Genomic DNA, 22,721 nt, shown 5'->3' with positions numbered 1-22,721 from the left:
TGCCTTCCAAATCTACTGCCACTCATCATTCCCTTTATTAAGAATATGTTATTTATTCATTAACTCTTCTGAGACCATGTATATAAGGGATGAAAAATCCTGTCTCTTTTTTTAATTACAGCCCTTATAGAAAGAACAACAGTACATTCCAGTACCATCTGTATACCATATGTACACATTTTTGGCTTGATTTTATTAAAACCTCATGGGAAACCTTTTGTATGTAAAACTACTTGGATCTGGGGTAGTTTTATATCTGCTGAAAGTTGAAGCTTTTTAGCTTCATTCATTACAAGTAAACCTCCTTTAATCATACTGAAAATACAATTTATATCTTGGAAAAGATATCTGTGCTGCAAACATACTCTAATCCAAATATCCCTACACAAATTAAACTAAAAGATCTAAAAATGTAATCTTAAAATGTGACTAAAATTACACAATAACTTTTCCTGAACACTTGAAGATAAAACATCATTAAGAAAAGCTACCAGACTACTGGAATTCTTGTTTCAAGCCAAAAAGTGCCTCACTAACTTTCCATTTAATGTACTTTGATACTTGGGGGTTTTTTTGCCTTCCACGATACAATTTAAATCTGCATTTAACTTCCTCAGCTATGTATAAAAATAAGATTCACTCTTTGCACAGAAAGAACTGAATTCACACACCAAAAATCAGTAATGTATTTGTACCCCCGTGATCAATGTTATATTGTAATTAATTTGTTGCATAACAACTCTCCAAGCTTTTTTAATTATTCTATGAATATTTAAACTGTTTCCACATATGCTAATCCCAAATCAACTAATTAAAAATTCCCAAATGCTACATATATATCTCTCTGGTGCCTGGCTTGCAGGAGTTTTCCAGCTAGAATTGCTGCATTTTTAAAATACCCTTCTCTTTTTCAATGACATGACTCTTTTAATAGAAGTAATTATTCATAATATGGCTCTGTGTGATATTCCCAAGATTTTGCACCGAGTCTTTTGAAAGAACACATATATCTAATTATCTTACAATCCACTAATAAAAATTAGCAAAAAAATGCTGAAGGCATTGACGATTTTCAATAGACAAAGAGCAAGTCAGGCCTCTTCTGGTCAAAGTGAGAGCTGCAAGGACTTGCAGACAGCTGGCACATCTGCAATCCAGGACTCTGAAACTGGCATTAACAAGTGAGCAAGCCAGTCTATTTGAGCTGCTCCAAGCACATGTGAAGAAGAAACAAATGTTGAGAGAATCATTTAAAGCTACCAGCCAAATGGTCCAAACTCGCTTGATCTGCCACCTGCTTTTAACTACACATTGGTGAGATTTTGTTTTTGTTTTCTTCTTCCTATTGTTCAGGACACTGGTGGTGAAGACAGAGCCATTACAGCAGGCATGTGGATGGTTGGAACTATAGTTACAGCTATGAGGAAAGGAAAAAATACCTAAAGAAAATGCTAAAAATGCTAAATTACCAAATTTCATGCGGATATATTCATATGGATCCTCTTGCCAGAGCTCTTCATCCTCATCTTTGTAGCACATTAGAGAGAATATCACCTCTTCTGTTATACTCTAATTTTAGAAAAGTCAAATACACATAAGTACACACAAAATCAAACTCCAGTACAGCTTCCCTCCACCATGCACTACTTTATTACCTACTTTTTTGAAAAGCAATATTCCTTTAAGCAGTGCTCTTCTATTTTGTCTAACAGAAACAAACTTACAGTATTATAGGTAATTTCCTTTTGCAACAGTCCCAGACAGCAGCAGTAATTACATAATCTATCTTTACAATAATACAGTACCACACACAAAATAATACTTCAGGACATAGTCTATAAACAGCAGAACATTGCATTCTGCAGAAGGATCTTACCAATGCAATACTTAGCGTGAGAAGAGATTTCAGAATTCTTTCTCTTAACAGTCACGGAATTAATGAGCTACAACAGGGGAGCTTATGATATGAAAAAATAAGAGCAGGAAATCACTTTACATTTGTTCTTAGTTCACTTATGAAACACATCCTTAAAACAGACTTCAGCTCCTTTGGGTCAATGTTTTCTTTGTGCACTATCTTTGCACTATGATCAAATCTGAATTTCCCAAATCTATAGACAATTAGCAACTAATAAAAGGCAGAACATTATGACTGTCTAGTAGACTTCAAAAATAAAAATAAAGAACTTATGGAACAGAATCTTTGATTGAGTTAACAGTACCTGCAATAAAAGGTAGTTGTAATATTGGAAAAAAAAAAAGCATTTCTACATGAATGTGTTTGTTTTTTTTCCAAATCAGTTGCCGAATGATTCAGAAAACCTTGTATAAAACTGCAAAACTGGGGGTAGGGGAGTTGGTTTTGGTTTTTTTTTTTAATAATCCCTCTGACATGCAGTGTTTATGACTGGTTTTTATGCACTGACCTGTATGTGTGGCTTCATTTGCTTCCATGTTACAGAGTGAATAACCCCTTGGTTCAGATAATTTAACGTTTGCTGAAGAACACGTGGTGCAACATAGTCTTTTTGCCTGTACTGGTCTAAGATTCTTAATAGAACCTAAAGAAATGACAAATTGATATTTTAAATTAAGACTGAAAATTCTGTCTCATGCATAGATATCCAGTGCATCTCTTCAGTGAATATACATGAACAGATAAATTAGTTTTATAGCAGAGGTTCTGGAGTTAGAAATCACTATTATGCCTTTGACCCAAAAGTCATAAATGATTTGAATATCAAGGTTCTAATCCTGCAAACATTTATGTACATGTCCACCTTTACTACTAGCCCTACCATGTGATCAATTGTGATTATAAACAAAAGATATATTTTAATATTCAGAGGCTCAGTTTACAGAGGCCTCAGCAAAATCTGGAATAGATAAGGAAAAGGCACAGTGACATTTTCAAACTGGTGGCTTATATATCTGCTAAGTGGTGTCTGTGTTCATATTTAAGGACAGACTCCTAAAGAAGACAAATTACTTTGGAAGAACAGTGATAAGAATAGAAATACTGAATTAGGAAAGAAAAATAGGTTCATCTAAATCTGTGAATCAGAAAAGATGCAAAACTCTTAACTTCAGTTACCTATACAACCAGACAGAATCAACTAGCATGCTATTACAAACTCTATCACATAAAGCTTCCTTAATATAAAAGTCTGCTCTACTAAGAAGACCCCATGGTTCAAAGCCACTAATCTGCATTAATGGCAGATGAATTATTAGTAGGTGTAAAGAACTGGCATGTAAAGGAACAACAATAAAAATCAAGGGCAATGCATAACAAAATATTGAGTCACTTAGTTCCAGCAGAACAATTCTGCTTCATAATTCTTTAGAACATTTTAATAAATTTTATTTTGCATACAGTTCCTCATTAGGAATACTAAGTCTGACCTTAAGTCTTTGATATGACACTCTTCTTGGACAAGAATTGTCTATATCTTATACAGACTCGAGTAAAGTGTCAGCACTTAACAACCGATGAATAAGTAATGAAGGCTTAGTAATGTAATATTCACAACAGAATTCTTACTAACTCTGCAAGGAAATGTGACAAATCACCATTTAAGAACCAGAAACTGAAGAAATGTGCAGATCATCCAGTCCACTTATCTTGAAAGCTAAACTGTCCCTTCGGCAAGACAGCTTAATACCTTTACAAACTTTAGGTATTTCAAATTATAACTGCCCATGGGAGTCCACTTGTCCGCTCAGGAGTGACACTGCAGGGAATTTAGAATAGATATCAGGCTCTTTCCCTTTTCATTAAATTCACGGCCTTACCACAACCATTCCTCTTCTTAGTTCTTACTAATGGATAAACTATTCTGATGTCAAACTGGATGGAGAAAAGCAATTTTGTTTTGCAGACAACCCTGGTGTTTTGAAATCTAGTTTAAATTTGACTTCAAGTGACAACAGCCTGGCACCCTGCATCAAAGACACCATAAATTTAAACTGTAAGAAGCCTGCAGATACCATGTCAAGGATATTTCATCTGGCAGCATGCTAAGGAGCCACATATTCTGGAAATATGAATTATCCAAACACTTGTCACTTGAAAAAGTGCATTCCTGGGTGTTTTTCGAGGTTTACAGACCAAAGAAAATCCCTAGCAGGAGAGTGTTCTGCATGCTCTTGGCTTCTTAGGGGTGTGTTTTGAATATCTAACGCATAAGCCTGGACAGTCAAGAGCTTTAGTGAGCCAAAGGCATGGGAACTACTGCTCCCAGTCATCCAGCATATGGCAGGCTGAATGACAAACAGAAGCTGGGCCAAAAACATCTGAGCTTGGGAGCCAGCACTCTTAGGCTTTCAAGAACCCAGCATCTGTAGCCATTCTACCACAACCAGGGAAATGCTGGATGCCTGTGCTCCCAGGGTGTCCCAGCTCACAGTTGAGCTGGTAGAGAAACACAGAAAACTCTGCAAGGAACTGCCTCTCTTCTATGCAACTTCATCAGAACTTAACTGTCTCCACACACCATGTTACTCACAAATAATTAGCACTCCCCAACAAAAATAATTTCCTTGGAAACTGTGAATTTATGGTATATTTTCATATAATATGCTTTCCAGGTATAAAATAACTTTCATTGCTGTTCTCCAGAAATCTTCTAATCTGCTTGTATCTTCCTGAAATAAAACAGTATCACTGGATTACCAAGCCTAAGTAGTTTGCAGCAAAAGCACTTAGTAAAAACTGGCCTAAAAATACACCGTTCTATGAAGTGAGACCTCTGCATCAAGTTCTTCTCTCAGCTATATCAAGAATGTTTATTCATGATGATAACAGCATTTCATCAACACTCACCTTTCCTGAGAATTTTCCTGCAGAGGTTTTCAAATTGCTGAAAATTTGTGTTATTATACCTCAGTTAAATGGCACCAAGTTCTAAAGAACTTCTCAGTCTCTAAAAGGAAAACCTGCCTGACTCTCTTCAGTTTTGTTTAATGAATGAACTTTGATACAAGTGCACTGTTAAAAAGTAACACATTTCTTCAGCCAAAATGATGCACTTAATAAAATGAACTGTGCTTACCTGTTGTATGCCCACAGCGTAGGTTTTTAAAAAGAAGTCTGAGAATTCAAAGTACTCTTTAGTTACATTTCCAGGACTTCCATACCTTTAGGAAGAAAAGGACACAGATATTTACACTGTGAGAAGTCCCCTGTGTCAGGAAAACACAGTACTTTCTAAACCACAGAGGACCCTGCATCAGCAAAGGAAACCTTTCCCACAGGTTCCTTCCAAGCCATCATTTCTCCTACAACGCCCCACTTTCCTTTTCTTTTCTTAAATTATCATAAAGTACAATATTATAGTCAAGTAAGTATCACTGACCTTTTGTCACAAGTTTTGTAACTTACATGTTTATGGATTTCTTTTCAAATCTTCCCCTGCCTATATATTTGAAAATATAAACACTTGTAGCTGGATATGGTAAAATAGATTGATTGATCGATTTACTTTTCCTGTGAGGCGAGTTTCTTGCCATCTTAGAGAGTCAAATCATTTCACTCAGAGCTCAGAACAGTGGCTGTGCCAGTGAAAGGCAAAGGACAGCAGCAGGAAAACCTCTTCAGTGACCATGTGCTGTTAAATTGATTAAACTGTCTTGTCTAATTGCACTGCAAGTAAGGGTACAGGTTTGTAACCCAAAGGTTTTAATAGGTTTGTTAGTTTGTTACCGTTCAAAGAGACGAGCTACAATGTGCAATGCCCACTTCTTGCACTTCCACCACACCAGCTCCGGTCTATCATCTTCATCAATTTGCAAAGTCTCCTACAAATAAATACACTTGTTTTAAATTAGCAATGTGATTTATTGAGATCAACTATGCTTGAAACATTCCTTGATGAGTAAACTAATGTAAAGGCACAGTATCGACTAAAGCTTTGGTTCTGTTAACAATTATGTAACATTCAGGACCTCCCAATTACCTTAATTAGCCAATATAACGTATATGTGCTATACCTTCACAATGCCTGTGCTTTAATTTTCAAAATAATGCATATTTCAAAGTTGAAAACTCTCAGATATGCTTGAATAATACATGCACTCTGGTTTAAAAATCAAGTATGATACTAACTCCGAATATATACACACTCTAACCACATACTAATGCAAAAGCTGTTACAAGAAAGTTAAGGTTGTAAAATAATTTTCTAGAAAACTTAGGAAATGCCAGCTAATGCTGTATACACACAAACAAGAATTTAATTACTAATTTTTTCTCGTTCTTTGGGAAACATGAATCATGGATGAAATAAAATGAAGAACAAATTACGGGTTTGTGATGAGCTTTTGATTTTTGTTTGAGAGAAACTTGGAAAGTTGCAAAATACTCCAGATTTAAGTTTTCATTGTGTCTCTATCTCAGACAATGAAATTCTGAGAGCTTACATGACCTTGCTTGCAATTCTGTCAGAAATACGACTTATTCTAAGGACAAGAATCTCAAAAAAGTATCTTAAAGAAAGAACACTTAGAAAATACTCACACTGATTGCTCCTCAAATGGCAACACAACAAGTATCAGAGGTCTTTATAAAGCAAACACTTACCAGAGGTACATTTCTATCAATGATAGTCCGGAAGATCTCCATCCACTGAGTCATAGTCTGGTTATTCACCAACTGGAGTGGCAGTGCATACTGAAATAAGAAAAAAACCCCACAGGTATGAAATACTATTTTTCCCTGTAAAAGGTAGCTCTTTCTACAGTAGTTACATTCTGAGGAAGATGAGGTTTTAAGTAAAATTAAAACTAATTAGGTTAGCTATCAATAATACTTTAATTGCATCCTTCTTGGTACAATTTAGAGAGGAATTTCTGAGCAGACACGATTTAAGGAAAGTTCCTTGATCTGAGAACTTGCCAATCCTTTTTGCTCCTTTCTCTTCTTCACAACAGCCCAGCTACCTTTTAGGGACCCAGCAGTGTCTGTATTATGGGGTTTGGGCAAACCAATAGCATTTTAGTAAACCCAGTGTGCTCCTTATTACTACCTTGCTACTATCTAATAAATCTTTACTTCTCTACAATACCCAAGCAAGTGACAACATTCAGGCAAGTTATTCAGAAGAAAACAGGATACTGGTATATTTTTAAACCTCCTCCCCTATAATAACAAATTATTTTAACTTTTTAACCCCCAGTAAGAATTTTCCAGCTGCTCCTTATGTAGGATACGGTTTTGTTTCTGATTCCCTAAAAGTACTCCCTCACCAAGCTCATCACTGTAAAAGCCAAAGTCATCTCTCCAAATTGCATGTCCTTCAATAAATAACATCCATCTGATCTTCAGAACATAATGAGAAATGCCACCTACTGAAGTGCAGTATTTGACAATTACACCACAATATCCATTACTGACACTTTCAGAGGCCAATCACACAGTGTAGATACCTATACAGTTCATATCAGGTTATGTGCAATTTTATAAAAATAGGACATTTCTCCAGTAAGATTACAGATAGGATGTGCAGAATTACCTACACTCATTAAAATTTAATCTGGGAGATCATGTGACCAGTTTTTAAGTAGAAAAATCTATAAATATTGTATTTCTATAACAGCTGTTTATTGTACATGACTTTGCCCATCTAAATGGCTATTCTTATTCAATCCCACCTCTGAGTGTACTGAAAGGGGTCACTGTGCCCAGCAAAGTAAAAGTTTTGCTTTTTCCTTTACACAGATGCCAACCTGAACAAGAGCATAGAAGATTTTTAAGATCTGTTTCTGAAGCAGTACAGAGTAATGGGAGTTATCAGGCAGAAGCTGGATCATCTGCTGCTGAATCCGAGGCAAAAAAATTTGCATTGCTGCTATAAGAGGATCTCGCTCCTCTGCTTTTTTGTATCTGCAAAGGAAACAAAAATGTTGGTCCAGGATCTACACACTGGAGATTCTAATGCCTATTCCCCACCAGCAATTTAATTTCTGTCCCCTAAAAAAAAAAAGAACATCCACCTGTCCCTCCTTCACTCTCCCCTTCTCTAGCCCCAATCTCAACAATTTGTGCAAATTCACTATAAATACCTATAAACAGAGAAGTGAAAACCAACAAATGTTACCTTATCCAAATGCAGCTAATGAGAGGAAGACCTACTGTTCTTTACTACTGAATTATCACCTCACAGGAGCAGGGACTTGAATTTCTCTGACGTTCATACCAATGCCAAGCCCAAGTTGGGTGCTGAACAAATAGGAGTGAACAGCCATAGGAAGGGAAAGACAATTCCTTGGTTTGGAAAAGATTGTCTTTCTCTATTTACATTCCTTTTGTGTGGCTTATACACATTTCTAACAATAGGCAATTACAAAAGAAGTGAGTGAGAAAGCTCACTATGCTGTTCCTAATTCACACTTTGTGGATTTAGACTATCAGGAGGATGGTACAGGTAACAATATGCAAGAGACACACGTACAATTGTACATATGATAATGACAACACTCTATTCATGACATAAAAGCAGAAAACAATTTGCATTCATATATCCAACATCTGGGGACTCCTCAAACAAAAGAAGTTATAAACATATGGAGTTTTTCCACACATAGATTAAAGGCACGTGGCCTCAAGAAAAAAATGTCAGTAAATTAATACAGATTATTGCTGGCATCTCTGCTTTCAACTCACTGATGATAGAGAGATGATGAATATTTTTCATTTATTTGCAGGAAAGGAAGCATAATTATTAATTCCCATTTTCTATCTGAATTCTTTGAAGAACTGCCAGTGCTCTCAATAAAGTCATTTTCAGTAATCAACTGAGACTAAAAGCACCAATTCCTCACCTACTGATGGACATCAACTTACTCATAAGTCTTCACCAGTTGATACAGGCACAGGAGGCTCCCAAGCCAACTCCCACTGTTTGGAGACTGCAGGTAGTAGCCTATCTTGTCCACCACAGCTGTCCAGTGGCCAGGAAAGTCATGTTTAATGATAGCACGGAGGCACATGGTCAGCTGGGCTCTACGGTAGGAGGGAAAATTAAATATATTATAAGCGAGTAAGATCATGGTAGAGTGTTTACAATTAAAGGATAGACCCCAAACCATGGATTATTGGCCACAATACACATATTATGTCGTAAGCATCATACATATTTTGACAGCAGTGAAAGAGCTCTGGGAAGCGGCAGAAGAAAAACGAGAATAAAATCTTAAGGGATTTAATTTTGAGGAAGAAACTAATTTCAGAACATTCTAGGTACTTTCCCCCCTCCCTCCTCCCATTCCACACGTATCAGGTAATATTTTAAAAGAATGAATTGCTCATGAAACCAGCTAGCTTTGTACTTTAAAAATGAATGTTTATACTTGCTTCTGAGGCTGAAAGCAACCACAAAAACACAAATTTGTATGTTTGCATTAAACAGTAATGGTCTGTGTTATGATCCAAGCCACAGGTTCCTCAAGAAATTACGATCTTCCTGGGATATTCTAGAACAGCACTTTCTCAACCTTCAAAGCATATGGCAGAGCCAGTTAGGTAAAAAACATCTTACCATTCCTCTCCTTCCACACACTTTTAGATACCACTCATGATGGTGAGGCCAAGCAGGATTGTTAATTGATTGAAGTGAGGTGTGACTAAAAAAGCTGAGCAGCACTGAACTAGAAGCTGTAAAGAAATACTCTTGGCTCTGCTAATGAATTAAAAAATATTTTCTATTATCAGCTCCATTTAGTTTTCCTTGGGTATCCTCCTGCAGTCCATTACATCAGGAGCCACTATTACAGAGTAGGTGAACATGGGGCCCTACACCTACTGATCCTTTTAGCTCTGTACAAACTTACCTTCCCCCTCAAGCCTTTGGAGTTTGTGCTTGTTGCCAATTTGGTTCCTCCTCCCCCCTTATTCTTACAAGCAAACCATGAAAAATATCAGTATTAAAATATCAGACTAGTTCCAGTAGAGTTCCTTTGACTTTTTTAACCACTGACAAATCTTCAAGTTTTTCCAATATTTAAAAACCCTGTACTTTATTCCTGGTGATTGTCCCAGGGTTTTCAACCGTTCTTTTAGATGCAGGCTGTCATTGTAACATCAGGGCATTTTAAATATCAAGTTAGGAAACGATGCCTGAGCCAGCTTACGAAGGAGTCTTCAAACTTCCATTATTTTGTGTTCCTTTGGATAAACTTAGCCTTGGTATTTATGACAGGATGGCAGGGGAAACTACATGCCTTTAACTCATTATTACAGAAACAGCAAGCACTTCCTTACCTTGTAGTGCAACCTTGGCAAGGAGCTCTATCTCTTAGTGGAGATACTACTCTGTGTCAGAGTATGTTAGAAAAACTGAACTGGAAATGATGATTTAGTTAATTTCCTCGTCTCTGCGCAGGCCCATTTATACCCTAAGCATTCCTGGCAGGTGTTTGTCTAATCTACTCATAAAGACCTCCAGTGACAGTAATGCTACTGCAGTCTAATTCATTCTGGTGTATCATTATTTTTTGAAGCCTTATCTCCAATTTCAATCTGTAGTCAATCATTCCTCTTCTCAATATAATTACTGAAAAATAAAGACATCTTCAGGCACTAGCTGGTAGATTTAGGAGGAGAGTAAAGGAAGATTTTCTTCTGTTTTTCAAAGATGAACATCTATACACTACAGCCTAATCCCATCCTTTCAGCCTCACTTTAATTAGAGGGATGAACAACCACAGATTGTAGTATGTTTTGTGATTCTTAACTATTCTTCCAGCAAACAGCAATTCTTCATTCTTTTAACATCTTAAAACCAAGAACACTAATACATATTAAAATACTGGGAAGACATAAAAATTGCTGAAGTAATTAAGAAAAGGGCTATCAGAAAACAGGAAACAGTACTTCCCCTGAATGGTTAATTCTGTATTGCAGACAGCCCTGTACACAATCTGCCCTCAATGAGCCAAACAGGCAGGCTGTCACTACAGCAAGTGTTACAAGACACTTTGAACAAACACCATAAGAGGATAAATCACATCACAAGGCTCTCAGCCAGGTTACCACATTTCTGAAAAAAAATTGCACATAAATAAGTTTAAATTAATCATTACTGCTTTTGCAAAACAAGTACTCGAAACACTGAGATTCTCACATTAACATCCAGACTGAGAAATATCTCTATGCAATGAAAGGTACCTCACTAAGTCAGGAGAACGAATTATTCCTTCTACAATGTTATCACGAATCTGCTGACGATCATTTTCATGGATGTTGAATGGAAACACTGCTTCTCCAGGAGGTGGCTCACGGTCTGGCCAGTACTGTGTCACCATGTTCTTCAGGTAAATGGCAGCTAAGAATAGACATCAGGGAAACAGTAATTTAATTCTAACGCACTTTTACATTACTCAGTGTTCAAGACGTAGTACAGCTGAAAGCAGAACAAAGAGTTCAAAAGACAACTGAAAACCAGCACTCGAGTTCTTAACAATTATAGGCACTAAGCACAGCTGAGTCAGAAAAACTCTTTTCATGATTTCACACAAGATCAGGCTCAACTGCCTGTTCCAAAACAGAACAGGATGATATTTCTGTCAGCTTCTGTCAAGGTACGTTCTTCATTACAACAGTCTTCCATATGGACATAATACTCCATCGTTCTAAACAAGCAAACAAAAATCTGCTTATCTGTATTTTCACTCATCCCTGAAACAACCCCTGAAGCTCAGTAAGTGAAGTTTTGGAAGGCTCACGTAAACAAATCGCTGCACACACAGATGGGACGCTCTGTTTGGGGAAATGCCCAGTACCAAACTGGCACATGGCCTACCTTCTATTCAGACAGAAACGTTCGTTGTGAATTCCCTAAGCTTTATCTCACTATTAGGATTTCCCATAATCCCTTAGAATTGTTCCCTTCTGTCTCACATGGAAAAACATGAAAAATAAAGTTAATCTTCAACAGAAAACAAAGCAGCATTTATGCATCGGTACTAAAATGCCTGTAGGCATTCTTTAGGAAACATAGGAAATACGGTGTGAGGCATTAAAGAAATGTACTTAATAAACTCTTATCCCTGTACACTATTTTGGTTGATTACTAGCTAGGGTTTTAAAGTATAAGTAAGACATCCTTGAGTACAATAATTTTTCTTGGTGATGACAAATTACAAAGTATGAAAACATGTAGTTTGTAAAATATTTTATAGGAGTAAGAGGAAAAACAGCTCTTTGTCTATGACGTGCCAAAATATTCAGACAAGAAACAGGTCCAGAAAGACCAGCCCAAGACTTTAATTTACTTTGTCCATACAAGTTTTTGGTTTTTAAAAAATTCCCAAGGAAATCTGTTGACCTCCCAATGTAATTTAAATGTGCTTTTTTATTCTATAGCCCTGCTCTGCAAAAACAACAACAACAACAATAAAATTACATTCTACATACTTGGGTTTTTTCCTAAATGATACTGAAGTGAGAGATTAATTTATAAAAATGACCTTATGGAGTTTAGATTAAGCACCAAACTTTAGTAAAGAATGGTTTAACAACGCCATTCAAAGTTGGATTATCTTTGAAAAAACAAACGCCAGCATGACAAACAGCATATGTCAGCACACCCCAACACACCCAGGGAATTAATAGGATCTGTACCAAAAAAAACCCAACAGGGCTTCTATGGGAAATGCTGTTCCATAGGACAAAAACAAAGCTGTGAATAAAACAGTATTAATAATTTATTGAAAGAGCTGAATTTTCTCTGTATCTGTCAAAAATATTGTGTAGGAGTAGTTAAAATTGATTATGAGAATTTAAAATCTGATTTTACATAAATGTTAACTACAGTTAACTGTATCACCATATTTGAACTCACACACAACTGGGCAAGCCTTCTAGACATGCTCAGAGTATAAATGTGTCTTTTATCAGTGATGGGACCTTCCTTCATATCTACTTTTGTAAGCAGACACCACAGATACCACCTAAGCCTATGTGTCTACCCAGGATCTAGGAAACTAAGGGCTTTTTTCCATTTTTCAGAAACTTTTGTTTTTCCAGGAAAGGAGATTCAAACAGAGAGACATGTATTCAGATAAGATATACTTTTTTATTTTTAAATTCACACTTGTCTTGGCATCCTTACTTGTTCACCACCAGGGGAAAGAACAGCTGAGGTTCTCTCAGTGCTCAGTTTTGAATAGAAATCATTCTCTTTTCATATCAGTATCACAGCAATCCAGTAGGGATCACTACAAACACAGGGAAGCCAAAGTTGGACTCTACCCTATACTCACAGTTTTATCTGACCCTCACGTAGGAAAGAAAAAGCAAAGACAGGTCCTTTTCATTTCCTCATTCAGAACAAACCTGAACTGACTTACATTGCAACAGCTCAATACTCCATTGAAATTACTAACAGACTGACTTTCTACTGAAAGAAAATGAAACAAGGAATTTATCTCACCTGCTTGACGCACTGGAAATTCAACTTGGTCAGATACTATAATTTGCAGCAGACTTGGAGCAAAATTGATGATCTTATAGGACTGAAATACATACAAAACAAGCAAGTCACTACGTTTAAAGAAGGCTGTGTTAGCAAATGCTGAATAAGAAATACAAACTAAGGGTTTTGCAGTGCTTTTCCACTCTCCTCATGAAGTATGAAAGGTTTTAGCACTTGGATTTACCCACATCTGCAATAGTCCAAATAATTACTTGTAAAAGCCGAGCATGCAACAGCACATAGGTGGAATAAGTAATGTGACAAGTTTCTCAATTAGAGATTAGTGATAATGAATATTTAAATAATGCTGAGAATACATAATGAGAAGCACTAAAGATCTCTCTGAATCATTTAACTTAGCTGTGCAAGTCAAATGGATATCGATGTGCTTCATCAATACATGCCATCTATTTGCAAAACAGTTTGTGGTAGAACACCAATAGTGAAGACATTAAAAAAAACATTTAGAATTGTTTTCAAGGATAAACAGCATTTGCATTAGCCATACACAACTATCTTTTTAAGGAACTAGATGTATAGTGCATCTAAATAAAAACTGGGGAGATAGTGGAATAAACATTTTCAATTAAAATCAAGTGTAGACAGATAACATTTCAAAACCCACAGCCTTCCTGGGAACTTTTCAAACACTACATCAGCCATGCAGCTGAAGAATTTCAAAGAGAAAACAATGCTCACTGAACTTCTGAGCAAAGCAGGCCAGATTTAAAAGATGTGACACTCTGATAGCATTATACTGCTGCCATTCACCAGGGCTCCCCCAGCGAGGAATCACTGACTCAGCAGGGTGCAGTTACTACTAAGCCTTGGCAACATCAGTAGGTTCCAGCAGGTCAGATCTTTCATCCCTTGGATCCATGTGATTTATGTTCAAAGAGAGATGTTTCTTGGGGCTAGATGGCAGCAGCTTTCTGTACTTCACCTTTTATAGTGTCTCCTTCCCACTAGATTATGCCTGGCAATACTGTGGTTGTTTCCAGAGCTGTGCTTTAAAGCACAAGTATTCAAGTGTACTACATCCTCCCATAAAATCTGCCTCACTTGAAGCTGTGAAATAAGAAGTAGATTCTGCTCTCATGTACCCAGTTCCTTGATCTAACATTTCCATAATGAGGTAAAATTGCATTCCTTTCATGATGCCTGAGTGTACCAGCTGCATCGCGACACTATCATTCGATAATTTTACCAAATCACTTAACTTTCTGGCCCTCATTTTATCCATTATAATGACAGTGTAATTCTAACCTACTCTGCACTCACAGACTCATTTGATGTTTATAGAGTAATCTGACATCTAAGATAAAAGCAGTAGTGGAAAATCAAAAGCATACTCTCCTGCAATTCCCTTCTCTATAAACTTTAATTATCCATAAGAAATGCTCCAGATGAAGTAAAGCTGTAACAGACAGCACAGGAACTCCATTTATCTACAGACATGCTGAACTGGTTGAAGCATACTGGATTCCAAAGATCACCTTCTAATTGAGCATCCTGGAGTGCAAAGTTTGCCCTTCAGAACGCGTGGGCAGAATCTGGACAGAATCTGTGCAACATTCTGATAAGGCTGCAGCATCATCCTCCAGCACTCAACACCCAACCCCCAGGGAGATAAGGAAAGCATGAGAAATCCCAGCAGCACAGAAAACCAAAAAATATGTATGAACTCTTAACAGTCCTTTCTGTTCTCAACAGTGCCAATATGCTGTTCTCAGATCCAATCTACACACAGCTTTCACTACTATAAACACACCAATTAGAAATGCAACTTTTTGTGGGCTTGTTTTGTTGTTGTTGGTTTCCTGCTGTAATTCCACCAGTACCACATTTAGGGCGGACACAGTGATAAACACTATTATCTCCCTTTCTCTGTCCAAACAGTTTTTACTGAGTCCACACTAAAGTCAGCACCACTCCAGGGAGCTTTATTAGTACCACTTGCGCTGGTGTACAAATGCTGTCCCTGAAGTTTTGCCAGGATATACACAAATGCAGTTACTTGGCCTGTGTGCCAGATCCTCTCAGCAAGCGCCAGGAGTGACAAAAGACATGTTACGCAGAAGGTACGCACATGTCCCAGAGGGGGTCCCATCCCTACCGGCACACGGATATGCAAGGTTCCTTTACACTTCACATACTGCCACCCCTAAGGAGATCACAGGGCCCACCAAATCCTCCTATTCCATACTGTTATCACGGCCATAATTCAGATTTTTACACGGCTCTGTTTACTGCTTGTTCTTAGAAACACAAATGCTGTAGAGATCAACAGAGATCGTGAGCCCGTTTTAGAAACAAGACACCCTATTCTGTTGTATTTGTGAAGCTCAAATTCCATCCTGCTCACTTGTGCAGCAACAAACCCGGTCAGGAAAACCACATGGTGCTTGCAGTTTTTAGAACAGAGGACTTTTTAAAAAGCTGCATGCAGCAACATTTTTCCTATACCAGCACATTCTCATTTGTTTAGTTGCTATGCTAATTGTGATCTTGGGACTATCCCTTCCCTGCCTTGCTCCGGACACCAGCGAGTAAAGCTGTACAGATCCCACGAGGGCAACTGTCAGGTGTGCACTGTGGAAATGGAAAGAGACAAGGAAGAGACCTTGCAGCTGGGTGAGTTCAGCCAGACAGTTCTTTGTATCACTGCAGCTGCACCTTAACAAAAGGAGAGGAGGAACGTCATCAGTTCCACAGAAGGAACGGAAAACTGTCTGCTGATTTTGAAGAGCCATGCCCAGGAGCCGCAGGGAGGCACCAGATGGCTGAAAAAGACCTTCAGCACAACTCCAGTTAACACAGTACGCTGCTTTGTGCAGTTTGTGAATAATTACATTGCCTTGAATCCACATGGCTGTGATTTGGTAAAACTTTCTGTGAAGGTGCTGATCCATGGGGGCATGTATTTATTTTGAAGGAGAAAGTGGAAGTTTTTGAAAAATAAACTTTCACTGAGTACTTATAAAGAGTAATTATTTTAAAGCTGTGTAGAACACATCCTGACTGTTCTTGTAAGAATCACAGCTCAGAGCATTTACGATAAAAAAATAATGTCATTTAATTTCCATTGGGATTAAGAAGATGGGAAACAGCACCGTGCAAGGCTAGCAGCTAAACTGAGAGAGGCATATAGCATTGGGAAGATACAACTGGGTAAATTTACAGCAAGGGAGAAGAGATGCTCATGTCCCCATGCACGTTGTTCCACCTGTGTCCACTGTCTCAAGACCTGTGCACTGCAGCTGTACAGCTTTCTGGACTCTGGTCCTCCTTTGGCCTAACATATACTTTGGCCTGCCACAGTATCACAGATCCAGTCCTCAAAAGATCACACATTATACACTCATCTCAGGAAGAGTTATTCTCGTGTCTCAGTTGCTGTCACATTTAAAGCCCACAGCAAGTAACTCCTCCAGAATCGCATTTGTCAGTGACCTTCCCACTGCACTGACAGCAACCACAGTGCCTGAGTGCAGGATGGCACTGAAGGGTGCCTCTTCCCCTGCAGAACAACAGGATACTCTAGGACAATGGATATGGGACACCTGGAAGCTTTTCCTCAGGTTCTGCAAGTGAAGCCAAGATCATTCTTCTCAACCAGTAGTAAACATCACTTTCTCCGTACCTCTGAATCCAATTATGGCACATAAAAGTTGCTGAAAAAACAAGGCACTACATCTTTGTTTGCAAAGACAAATGCAGAAGAAATTTGTATCTTGAATTCATAAGCAATTAACTGTTTACAGAGATTATTTTAAGGCTTAAATACATTTGATCCAAATGCTCAACTACCTGGTTTACCAAGTTTTATTTTCTGTTTGCTGTGTACTGAAAATGCGTTACTTAGAAATTCCATCAGTATTTGTCACACTTGGGAATATTTCTGCAGTTGCTAATAGTATTTTTCTCTCCCGTTTTTTTTTACATGTCAGTCACAGACAGTTGTTGAAACAAACTAGAGCTTCAAAAGACACTTTCTTCTTTCCCTGCCTACATGCCAAAGTACTGTGTGGGGAGGGGAAAACACACAGTGAAAATAAGCATGTATAAGAACCTACCTGAGCTTCTTTCCTCTGTTAATTCTGCTGTCAAATTTATCCAGTCTCAATGAAACTCCACTTTCTAATCATCCAAGTCAACTTCCTCATAAAATTGGTCTTAAATACAAATACCTGAAATTCCTTCCTGTAGGTCTCATGAGGTGCTCATTGCCACTTTCAGAACAGCCTTAAGATCCCTGCCTACTATGGCAGCCACTCAAACAACATGTAAAGATACAGAAGGAAGTCAAACTTTATTCTGGACTCCTCTGCTTTTGGGAATCTTCTCACACTTCTTCCAGTGCTGCTACTCAGTTCCTGTCAAAGCCAAATTATGTCACTACTACCCAATATTAAAACAAACAGCTGTATTTTTGCAACTGTGTTCTTATTTTCCCCTCTGTTACAGGCCAAAGAAATGTATTACAGCACACTGGGCCAGCTAAGATTAATGCATAAAATCTGTATGGAAATCCTATCTGAATTGGAATCGAAATGACTCTGTGTGTTCAGTAATCAGACAGTACATTCCACAGCACTCTAAGAACTGGCACATGAAAGCAGCATATAGCCTTAATATAAATAAATAAGTAAATGAACTCAGCAGAATTTCTTGAAGTCCATGAGACACATGTAACTAGTGGAATAGCCTAGAACAGATACTGAAGAAGGATGCACAAAAACTGAGTATCTTTCTTGGTATGACAACTGACTGTTCGAGTAAGTACAGTGTGATTGACAAATACAATCGTAAAGTGCACACTGATTATGATGTGACAGAGCTGAAGAAAAAAAGGTGGGGCAAGGGGGGCAAAAGAAAAAGAGGAAGATGGAAAGATGTGTACACTTCAAAAACCAACAGGCCAAAAGGGAAATGACAGCAGTTACATGACAGAGATTACTGAGCTGGCAGGAAATTACTGCTCTAGTTTAGCAAGAATCAGATTTCAAACAAATCCCACACTTACGGTTGTGTTCAGATCACAGAGAGAAGTGAAGTTTGTTGATGATTCAGAAGCAGCATCAAGCAAGGAAAAAGATGAGAAAATCCTATAAAGAATTGAATGATCTTTTGAACTGCACCAACAAAAATGGAGTGGGTAATAGGACAAAGTACATGGTCAGAGACTCAAGAACAACAGGAATCTCTCCTAAAAGCTTGAGGTTTCTTAGTAAAGAACAAACATAAGATAAAGGGACTTTGTCATATTGAGTGATAAGAAATATGTAGATGTTGGACATGAAGATAATTGTAGATTTGGGATGTACCTAATGAGATATTAGTGGCACTGAGCACAAGATTTTCTGGAACGCTGCAAACACAAAGCAACCTGGTCGCACAGGAAAGATCAATTCAAAGGAAAACCAGTACAGGGAAAAGCTGTGCTCTCCTATTATTAGATTTCATAAATTCAGTTTTATGACACAGCAAAGGAAATATTGCCTGTTGAGGCTGGGAAAACAGGTCACCAGGGATCAGCCCCTGACAAATATGTCAGGGAGGGTACCAAGAAACCTATTCTAGTTAAGAAGTGAGATTGCCACAAATGGATATAAATGGACCATAAACTAATTTTGCCTGGAAACTAACACTTGTTTCTAGCTGCAAGAGGAAGAAAACTCACAAGCAGCCTTACAGTAGATATAATAAGGGCAAAAAAAAAAGGAATCTTGATTCTATTTCTGAATGCAGTTAGATGATAATCTAGAAGGCAGACAGCAAATTCATTGATTTGGCTCTACCTTTATCTTTATGCAATAGGAACATACAGAAGAGAAAGAAGCATTTTCAAATATGCTGGGACTTCTTACAGGTAGAAAAGCTTTTATTCATTTAATCTCCATTCCCTGTGCTCTACACTGTAAGCAAACTATGGAGTGGGGACCATTCTGATACTGTCCTAAAGGACTCTCAGTACTGGTACAAGCAAAGAGGTACCCACAGAGGGGCACTATATTGGTGGACTAGTAGGATTTGTAGCGTTTGGGAAGTTCTTGTCACTACCTGGATTCAAACCTGAATGCCAATGTACGCTGCAGATGGGCTAACACAGCCAAGTTTTACCCCAACACCCATCAGTGTGCCTCAGGAGCAGCATCACTGTAACCACGGCACAGAATAAAGGTGACCCCTGTTCTGTTCTTATTTTACCACTTCAGGCACCTATTGCTGGAGAGTTTTCTATTTGGTCGGTGGATCGGTTCCTTTGCTAGAACAAGATAAATGCTAGAACAGCATCTGGAATCCAGCACTTGCAGGGACACAATGACATGTCAACACCATCATCAGGCACATGGGAGTCTGACATCCCTTTGAAGTCTTGCTTCAAAAGCACTGAAAAGCTTCAAGATGTCAAAGCCCCACGTTAAGCAACATTCTTTGGGAGCACTTTTGTTCCTCTCATCCAAGGAGTAATGTCAAACCCAGCACGGCATCAGCACATTATGTCAGTCAGATACATTGTGCTTCATTTATAACAGGAAGCCTACACAAAAATAGCTATGTCTTAATGTCGAGATTCGTTCTTTATAATAGTTAGGAAAAAATGTGTCAACTATTTTAAAGAAAGATCTGCATCTCAACCTGTTCTCAATAAGTCTACTTGCACTCTTGAATCCAAAACCTGTGTCTTTCACGAGAACTGTACTTTCCATCATCCGAATTTAAAACATCTTACAGCTCTCAAAATGCTTTCAAAACTGTTCTTGAGCTTCACAGTAGTTATTGGTGATGTGAAAACAGCATTAGGAGCAGGACCCAGGAACCCAGAGAGCTGCCTCTTTGTTCTCAACAGAACACTGCAGTAGCAGTAGCTTGTATTGTAGTTTTGACTTACACGCAGCAGGCTGCTGACAAATATTTGTGATTTCCCTCTCAGCCCTTAACAGTAGGGATAAAAATAAATACCGATGAACTTTTAAAGTAACTATGCCAAATAAAGAAAAAACGTCTTGCATCCTTATCTAACTATTCCCAAGAGCATTCTCAATGTCTAGCACTTAATCCACTGATTTACTAAAGGACCTTACCAACTGCTAAAGCAAGGATTAGCTGTATCTAATTCAGAAGGAGTTTTAAGTTGCCTAAATAGAAAACTAAGCCAGAGGAGCAATCCCGAAGCAGCCGTAACTCCTGACAGCCAATGCTCAGCGCCTGTTTTGTTATCACACCGATAGAACGGAAAAACCCAAGTCCTCCTATAGAACTGATCAAATATTCCACCGAAGCACGGGGGTTAAAGCTTTGCTAATGCTGTACAAGGGAGCTTTCTCTTTCCTCAGCTGTTCAAAGTCTGCGGTCAGAGTTTTGATTCAGTGCGTAGTACCGCTGCACTTGGGAAAGGTTTTCACACCAGGAAAAGGTTCTTCCCCCAGAGGGTGGTTGGGCACTGGAACAGGCTCCCGAGGGCAGTCGTCACAGCACCAAGCCTGACAGAGCTCAAGAAGCGTTTGGATGATACTCTCAAGCACATGCTGGGATTGTTGGGGTGTCCTCTGCAGGGACAGGAGTTGGACTCGACCCTGATGAGTCCTTTTCAACTCCACATATTTTACGATTAACTGCGGGATGCCGCGACCAACACTGCCCACGAAATCTAACGCGCCCTCCTCCAAGTTCCACTGGCCGCGCTGCCGAACGGGACAGCAGGAGCCCCGGGCGCCAGTGCCGCCCGTCCCTGCGAGCGCCGGGGCGCGACCCCCGCAGGGCCACACCAATGTCACCCCCTCCAGAACCGAGCTGCGACGCCCCGGCCGCGCCAAGGGCCGGGCTGCCGCCCTGGGGAGCGCTGCTCCGGGGGTCCCGGAGCACAGCCGGGCGCGGGCAGCGACCCGCCCGCCCCCCATTCCCCCATCCCAGCGTCCCGTTCCCGTCCCGGGCGGTCCCGGCGCGGGGCAGGGGCGCCCTCCGCCCCTGCCGGCGGGGCCAGGCGCCCCCGTGTCGCGCGCGGGGCGCGCCCCCCCCTCACCTGGTTGAGCTCGTTCTCGGCGGCCACGCGCAGCTTGGGGTCTATGGTGCCCTTCAGCGCCTGGATGATCCTGTTGGGATCCATCGCGCCCTCCCCCCCGCCGGCGGGCAGCGCTTCCCCCGGGCGGCAGAGGAGGCGGAGGAGCCGCCGCTAGCGCCGCCGCCACCCCCCCGTGCCACGAGCGCGGGCCCGCGTCCCGCACCCCCCCCGGCCCCTCGCCACAGCCATTCACCGGTTTGCGACAGATGGGTATCGGGAAGCGGGCGCCGCTTTACGGCCGCGGCGCCGCCTTCTGGCTTCGGGAAGGGGTCGGCGAGAGGTGGCCGCCATCTTGTTGTACGGACAAGAGCGGGCCGGGCCGGCGCGCGGTGGGCGGGGTTTGCGGACCGTGGCTCCGTGGGGGCGGCCATGTTGCTGTACGGAACACGGGGGGCACCTCCCGCCGCGCCCCTGCGCGGAGTATTCTTCAATTAGGACTTAAAACCCCCAAATTTCCTTCTCCACAGTTTACTCAGTTTTCTAGACAGCTTTCCAGCGTGCATGCCGGGCTTGGCTGTTCTGTATTTGCGGCCTCGTGAGTTGTTCGCACAAGAATTAAAAGCGAGAACCCCGGGACTGAAGGGTGGTGTCAGTTCCACGGAGAAGAACTGGCATCGTTCACGGCGTTATCCAAGTGCCTAAGGACGTGCAGCTGCACAAGAACGACTCTCAACGCTCAGGAAGACAGAAGTTTGTTGCCAGGAGCTTCCTAAAATGCATAGTTGGGACACACACTACTGCGCTGCTGAGCATGTTTCCGTGGGATACTTGTCCTCATCACTACGTAGATTAGCAAAACCTGAAAAGGGTTTGCTTATGTTAATGCTGTGAAAGTGGGTGGAAGGTGCTTACCCCTCAGGTTGTCAAACACAAACACCACTTCTAACTTCAAACACCACCTCTAACACTTCTAACTCAAGCACCTGACCCACCCTGATTCTCCACCTCTGTCGTCCTGTTTCTCCCTTAAATTCTAGAACACACAGGTGAACCAAAGTAAGGTTTAAGCATCAGCGCAGGTCTAAGAAAGATGTCTATCAAAGGTGCAGTTACCAGAAAAACCTCATGACTAATATGACCTTGGTGAGCCAAATACTCTGGTTACTTGTGCAGGTGATGTTTTACATAACATTTACAAACCAGAGACGTGTGATGAACTGTTAGAAAGAACAGAAAGGCTATTT

General features: G+C 39.9%; 1 protein-coding gene across 2 annotated transcripts in view; it reads right to left on the bottom strand.

Moving 5' to 3' along the window:
- IPO8 (importin 8) overlaps positions 1-21,860 on the bottom strand; it is a 48,792-nt gene extending 26,932 nt beyond the window's left edge. The window contains exons 1-10 of one of the 2 annotated variants that reach the window (XM_051784529.1): positions 21,499-21,860; positions 13,431-13,512; positions 11,165-11,321; positions 8,843-9,001; positions 7,726-7,882; positions 6,581-6,670; positions 5,705-5,799; positions 5,055-5,139; positions 2,427-2,561; positions 1,470-1,569 (exon numbers count right to left, since the gene is read on the bottom strand). In XM_051784529.1, coding sequence (XP_051640489.1) covers positions 1,470-1,569; positions 2,427-2,561; positions 5,055-5,139; positions 5,705-5,799; positions 6,581-6,670; positions 7,726-7,882; positions 8,843-9,001; positions 11,165-11,321; positions 13,431-13,512; positions 21,499-21,582 — 1,144 coding nt within the window. In that variant the 5' untranslated portion in view covers positions 21,583-21,860. The remainder of the gene's footprint in view (positions 1-1,469; positions 1,570-2,426; positions 2,562-5,054; positions 5,140-5,704; positions 5,800-6,580; positions 6,671-7,725; positions 7,883-8,842; positions 9,002-11,164; positions 11,322-13,430; positions 13,513-21,498) is intronic. The other variant, XM_051784531.1, reaches the window with a different exon arrangement.
- Positions 21,861-22,721: the final 861 nt, after the last annotated feature.

This window comes from Manacus candei, unplaced genomic scaffold (genome assembly GCF_025592945.1).
Source record: "Manacus candei isolate 608988 ecotype Guabito, Panama unplaced genomic scaffold, ASM2559294v1 h1tg000018l, whole genome shotgun sequence".
Taxonomy (NCBI): Eukaryota; Metazoa; Chordata; class Aves; order Passeriformes; family Pipridae; genus Manacus; species Manacus candei.
The sequence above is the reverse complement of the archived record's forward strand: the minus strand, read 5'-3'. Positions and strand labels throughout refer to the sequence as shown.